Source organism: Falco rusticolus, chromosome 13, assembly GCF_015220075.1.
Source record: "Falco rusticolus isolate bFalRus1 chromosome 13, bFalRus1.pri, whole genome shotgun sequence".
NCBI lineage: Eukaryota > Metazoa > Chordata > Aves > Falconiformes > Falconidae > Falco > Falco rusticolus.
This window is the reverse complement of record NC_051199.1, coordinates 427,319-433,771: the sequence shown is the minus strand read 5'-3', so window position 1 is coordinate 433,771 and position 6,453 is coordinate 427,319. Positions and strand designations below refer to the sequence as shown.

The window sequence follows — 6,453 nt, the reverse complement described above, 5'->3', positions numbered from 1 at the left end:
TTCCTTCATCCCACTAACCTGGGCTGGGTGACGGGAAACCCTTCGCCCTCCGGTGCAGCCTTCCCCATAGGCTTCATCCTCATGGAGTAAATCCAGGAAAGGAGGGGAAGCCTCAAAAGCTGTTTCCTTCCAGGTGCCTGGAAGGTAGATGTATTTCCCTGGGAAAACGGGAAAAGGGCAGGAAAGGGGAGCAGGAAGCTCTTTGCCATCCCAGACCAGGGCTTTGCCAGGCTACACCTCGCCTTCTTTAACCCTCTGCTCCAGACCCTTGGTTTCAGCCATTAATTAAGCTAATTAAGAAGGCGAACCTGCTCTGAACCCGTAAGGTGCCACATCGTAGAGCCCTGGGAGCCTTCAGCATTAATTGAACCTTTAATTGTTGTGGGCAGGGAAAACCCACCCCATCCTTCTCCAGGTACCACGCATCTGGCACAGAGACGATACAATAAAATAAGATAAAATGAAATAAAACAAAACAAAATAAAATAAAATAAAATAAAAAACCCACCACCACCACCACCAAGCAGGAAGGTGTCTGTGCCAGGGGAGCAAGCACTGCCTCTGAACATCTGCCTGGGAAGGAGGAGAAAAAGCTGTGGTTGGGATAAGGGATGGGGAAGAAGGGGGGGATGGGGAAAAAGGGGGGATGGGGCAGGCAGCAGCACTTCCCCCCCCCCCACGGGGGGCAACAACCCCCCCAGCACCCAGCGAACGGGGCCGTAAATATATTTTTCCAGCTCTTTTCCAGGGGGAAATGAGATCCGTGGATCCTCTACGCTCAGCCCCATCCTGCTCTGCTCAAAGGGCTGCAGCTCCATACTGGGAGCTTTTCCAGTTTCTCCCAGTGCTCCGGGCAGGGATACCCCTACCTGCACCCCAGGAATCACACGGGTCACCGAGATCACCCCAGGATGATGGGGATGATCTCCCCATCGCCTGGATTCACCCCTTATCATCGGCAAGGGCGCCACATGGAGCCATCACCCCCACCCCCAAAATAATTCCCAGCCCAAATCCTCGGCAAAAACCTGCTGCCCCACACTTTGGGGGCTGCACCCGGCGTGGGGGGCACGTACAGCCCCCACATCCCAACCTGCATCCCTGGGCAGGGGGGGGAATCTCTCTTCAACTCGCCCCCCCCCCCCCCCCCCCCCCCCAAAAAAGCACATCAGGGAATCTGCTCCCGCCATTGCAGCAGCTAATTTTCAAGCTTATTTATTAGCATTTATTAACATTTTCAGATTAAATGTGCAGGAAATCTTCACCCAGCATGACTGTGCAGCAAGGGGCGAGGGGAACCCCAAATATTGAAGAGGGATTTTGTGGGATGGGGGGGTGGGAAGCCCATGTCCCAGCACAGCACCCCAATTTGAGCTCAGCTAATTGCTGCTGATGGGTTTTTGCTCCGTATCCCCCATCCTCAAGGTGCTGGTTGGAGGCAGAGGGGGGTGTGTCAAGCCCCCCCATTCTGCAGAGGGGAGGGGGATGGGGTACTGTTATTCCGCAGGAGGGGGTCTCCCCGGCTGATTTGCAATGGTGGGGGCAAAATCCTTGCCCTTCTTGCTCCCCCTGGACCCCCCAGCTTGGCTGCTGACAGCTTGGTGGCTCCCTAGAGATAAGGGTGGCATCAACCTCCAATGGACCAGGTGTGTTTCGGTGGCCCCCCAAGTTAAAGGTGCATCACCTCTGAGGGACCAGGTGTGTTTCAGTGGCCCCCCAAGTTAAAGGTGCATCACCTCTGAGGGACCAGGTGTGTTTCAGTGGCCCCCCAAGTTAAAGGTGCATCACCTCTGAGGGACCAGGTGTGTTTCGGTGGCCCCCCAAGTTAAAGGTGCATCACCTCTGAGGGACCAGGTGTGTTTCGGTGGCCCCCCAAGTTAAAGGTGCATCACCCCCGAGGGACCAGGTGTGTTTCGGTGGCCCCCCAAGTTAAAGGTGCATCACCTCTGAGGGACCAGGTGTGTTTCAGTGGCCCCCCAAGTTAAAGGTGCATCACCTCTGAGGGACCAGGTGTGTTTCGGTGGCCCCCCAAGTTAAAGGTGCATCACCTCTGAGGGACCAGGTGTGTTTCGGTGGCCCCCCAAGTTAAAGGTGCATCACCTCTGAGGGACCAGGTGTGTTTCAGGTGGCCCCCCAAGTTAAAGGTGCATCACCTCTGAGGGACCAGGTGTGTTTCGGTGGCCCCCCAAGTTAAAGGTGCATCACCTCTGAGGGACCAGGTGTGTTTCGGTGGCCCCCCAAGTTAAGGGTGGCATCACCTCTGAGGGACCAGGTGTGTTTCGGTGGCCCCCCAAGTTAAGGGTGGCATCACCTCTGAGGGACCAGGTGTGTTTCGGTGGCCCCCCAAGTTAAGGGTGGCATCACCTCTGAGGGACCAGGTGTGTTTCGGTGGCCCCCCAAGTTAAGGGTGGCATCACCCCCGAGGGACCAGGTGTGTTTCGGTGGCCCCCCAAGTTAGGGGTGGCATCACCTCTGAGGGACCAGGTGTGTTTCGGTGGCCCCCCAAGTTAAGGGTGGCATCACCCCCGAGGGACCAGCCGCATTGAGGTGGCCAGAGGCACCAACCAAGTATTTTTGTAGCCCACCCCCCAAGAGCAGGGATGCTGTAGCAGCGGCTCGAGGATGCTCAGCCTCCCAAAATCCCGCACCGAGCGTGAAAGTCCCCGTCCCCAATCCTGTTAGGAAAAATGTTTAGAAGGAGCCTAAATTTTCCGAGGAATAATAACGAGCTGTAAAACCTTTTTAGAAAAATAACCTTCCTGGGGCTCGGAGGCAACCAGCACCACCTCCTACCGCCTTGGGAGGATAATCTGGATCTAAAGCCGCAGGATTAGGGATGCAGCGAGCGGCGAAGAGCGTTACCGGGCCCGGCAATGGGAGGGGGGAGGTTCGGTGCAGCCGCGATCCGGGATCCCCCACAGATTTTAAACCAAGTTGGGAGAGAGACATCCCTGATCCCGCCAGCACTGGAGTCCTGGGATGAGTAGCCACGAGGAAACTGCGTTGGAGGAAGTGCCACCAGATGCTTCCTCCTGTGAGGTGTGGGAGGCGGCATTGGAGGAAGTGCCGCCAGACACTTCCTGCAAGGCATGGGAGGAAGCATCATTGGAAGTTTCCTGCAAGGCAGAGGAGGAAGTGCCACCAGACGCTTCCTGTGAGGCCTAGGAGGAAGAGTCATTGGAGGAAGCATCACCGGACGCTTCCTGGGAGGTGGCGTGGGAGGAGGCAGTGAGGGAGGAAGCGCCACCAGAAGCTTCCTGCAAGGCACTGGGGGAGGTGTTGGAGGAAGCGCTGCTGGACACTTCCTGCAAGGCATTGGAGGAGGCGGTGAGGGAGGAAGCACCGCCAGACACTTCCCACGAGGCGGCACTGGAGGAAGCACCAAACATTTCCTGGGAAGCGTAGGTCAGGTAGAGGAAGCCATCCTCATCCCTGTGGTCCCGGTACAGCTCCTGCATGGTGATGGCCATGTTGGGCAGACCCTTGTCGTTCACCAGCAGGAAGAAGGTCTGGGAAGAGGCCAGGCAGAGCCGCGTCCTTCCGGGAAGGAAACAAGTATTGCTCAGCACCCAGCAGCATCCTGGAAGGAAGTACCCATGGAGGTGCAGGAAAGACCCTTGGACCACTCAAGGGGGCTTCTAGAAGCATCCCCAGGAAGGATCCATCCATAGGGACACAATCCTGGCTCCAGGACCGGTCACCCACAGGGGTAAAGGTGGGTGCCAGGGCACAGCTGGATGTGCCCCAAAACATCTGGGAGGACCAACCCCTCCCCCACATGCTCTCGACGCCCCCATCCCCCAAGTTCTCACCTCCATCTGGCCAGGAGATACCTATCCTTGATGGTGGGGGATGGGGGGATTTCAAGCAGAACCAGGAGCACCAAGGTTCTAAACCAACCAGCAGGGCTGCTAATTACCTACCCCTAATTAACAACCCTGGCTCCCCAAGGAAAAGGGCAGATTGTCACTTTATCCCACCAGGGTGGAGGGATACTGCTCCTTTGCTAACTGCAAAGGTTAATTGCGCTAAGCTAAGGCTAAACACTTGGCCAAGCTGCATCCAGGCTGGGCTTTCACTCTGGGGTCTCCACCCCCACCCCTTAACCCTGGGGGTCCTTGGGGTCCTTCAGCACCTACCGCAGGGTGACGGTGAACTGGGAGAGGGGCAGGTCCTGGGCAACCAAATATTTGGTCCTGGTCAAGGGAGGCAACGTCTTCTCCTTCTGGTAACGCTCCACGACCACCTGTGGCAGGGAGAGGATGCTGGAGGGTGGGGGAGGGGCTGGGGGACCACCCTGCCGGGGGACCCTGAGAAACAGGGCTGTGGACAGCAGGATGGAGCCCTAAAAATCTGTTAGCCGAGAGTTACAACTCATTTGCCAGCCTTGGTGGCCATGCCAGGATGAGCCACAGCCCTTACTGGGATCTTGTTGGGGTACTTGATCCGGATCTGTGCTACCTCATGCATCCTGGTGGCTGCAGGAAGGGAAAAAAAGAGGGCTCAGGACCATCCAGCACCATTGTCCCCCGCTCTGTCCCCACTGACCTACCAAGGCTTTTCCTCTGCTTGAATGTCTGGGAGGTGCTGGGGCTTGGCTGCATCCCTGGGCAGGGAGGGGGCCAAGCAGGAGGCTAGAGATGTGAGCAGGATGGGTGCCTGGGGTACTGGGAGCAGCTGGTGCTGCAGGGTGGTTAATATAGCCCGGTCCTGCCCCACCTGGGTGGGGTGGGTGGAGCTGGGGTGCTCAGCAGGGTGCTGGGTGCTGCTGGGAGGGAGGGATAAAAGCTGGGGTGCTCAGCTGGGTTCTGCTAAGGGGGTGGAGAGGAACTGGGGTGCTCAGCAGGGTGCTGGGTGCTGCTGGGAGGGAGGGATAAAAGCTGGGGTGCTCAGCTGGGTGCTGGGTTCTGCTAAGGGGGTGGAGAGGAACTGGGGTGCTCAGCAGGGTGCTGCTGGGAGGGAGGGATAAAAGCTGGGGTGCTCAGCTGGGTGCTGGGTTCTGCTAAGGGGGTGGAGAGGAACTGGGGTGCTCAGCAGGGTGCTGCTGGGGTGGGTAAATAAATAAGTCAATAAAAGGTGCTTAGCAGGGTGCTGGGCTCTGCTGAGAGGGATGGAGAGGAGCTGGGGTGCTCAGCTGGGCCCTGCTGGGATGGATAAAATCCGGGGTGCTTAGCAGGGTGCTGGGATGGATAAAATCCGGGGTGCTTAGCAGGGTGCTGGGCTTTTCTGGGCTGGGTGGAGAGGAGCTGGGGTGCTCAGCTGGGTCCTGCTGGGATGGATAAAATCCGGGGTGCTTAGCAGGGTGCTGGGATGGATAAAATCCGGGGTGCTCAGCAGGGTGCTGGGATGGATAAAATCCGGGGTGCTTAGCAGGGTGCTGGGCTCTTCTGGGCTGGGTGGAGAGGAGTGGGAATGCTCAGCAGGGTGCTGGGTTGGGTGACAGTTGGGGTGCTCAGCTGGGTGCTGCTGGGCTGGATAGAATCTGGGGTGCTTAGCAGGGTGCTGGGATGGATAAAATCCGGGGTGCTTAGCAGGGTGCTGGGATGGATAAAATCCGGGGTGCTCAGCAGGGTGCTGGGCTCTTCTGGGCTGGGTGGAGAGGAGCTGGGGTGCTCAGCAGGGTGCTGGGTTGGGTGACAGTTGGGGTGCTCAGCTGGGTGCTGCTGGGCTGGATAGAATCTGGGGTGCTCAGCAGGGTGCTGTAGGGCTGGATGGGCATTCCTTGGACAGGGCTGAGCACCAGCAGGATGCATCCAGTGCCAGCCCAGCATCCCTGCTACGTGCCCTGCAGAATTTATTTTTTTTGGGGGTGTGTGTGTGTTTAGATTTAATTTTTTTAAAATATTTTAATTTTTTTATTCTTTAAATATTTTTGGTGCTTTTTTAATTTGGGGGAGATTATTTTTTGGGGGGGGTGTTATTTTTTTATATTTTTTATTTTTTCATTTATTTTTTTATTTTTATTTGGGGGCAGGTTTTGGGGGAATTTTTCATTTTTATTTACTTAGTATTTTTTATTTCTTGATTTTTTTAAAAATTTTATTTTGGGGGGACTATTTTTGAGCAGATTTGGGGGGATTTTTTTAATTTTTATTTTGGAAACGTTTTTAATGTTTAATTTTTAAAACTTTTAACATATTTTGGATTTTTTTTATTTTGGGAGGATTTTTTAAATTTTTATTGTATTTCGTAATTTCCCCCCCTTCCTTTTCCTTCCTTCTCCAGCACCCCCCCCCGTCCTCCCCCGCACAAAAGGAGGTGGCAGGACAGGCTCAGCCCAGCTCATTCCGCCACAGAAACATAAATTAACCTCATTTACATAAATTCCTTGACATCGCGGTGCTTTCTGGCTGCGCCTTGGGAAGGGGCTGCTGCGCACCCGGGTGCATCCCGGCAGGATTTGGCCCCTCCTGGCACCGAGCATCCCCCTCCCCCCAGGGCCGTGACAGAGCA

General features: G+C 55.9%; 1 protein-coding gene across 1 annotated transcript; it reads right to left on the bottom strand.

The window, feature by feature from the left end:
- Positions 1-3,161: 3,161 nt before the first annotated feature.
- On the bottom strand, positions 3,162-4,604 carry LOC119156848 (microtubule-associated proteins 1A/1B light chain 3C-like). The gene is made up of 4 exons (XM_037407227.1): positions 4,553-4,604; positions 4,423-4,478; positions 4,140-4,246; positions 3,162-3,537 (listed from the first exon to the last, which is right to left on the bottom strand). Exons 1-4 carry the CDS (start codon positions 4,602-4,604, stop codon positions 3,162-3,164), a joined length of 591 nt encoding a protein of 196 aa, XP_037263124.1.
- Positions 4,605-6,453: the final 1,849 nt, after the last annotated feature.

Bases quoted from the DNA above. Each gene is read 5' to 3' on its own strand.
- LOC119156848 (XM_037407227.1), bottom strand. From the start codon at position 4,604: ATGCAGCCAAGCCCCAGCACCTCCCAGACATTCAAGCAGAGGAAAAGC. The intron at 4,479-4,552 runs GTAGGTCAGTGG...CCCTTCCTGCAG, and splicing joins CAAGCAGAGGAAAAGCCTTG to CCACCAGGATGCATGAGGTA. The intron at 3,538-4,139 runs GTAGGTGCTGAA...CCTTCCCGGAAG, and splicing joins CAGTTCACCGTCACCCTGCG to GACGCGGCTCTGCCTGGCCT.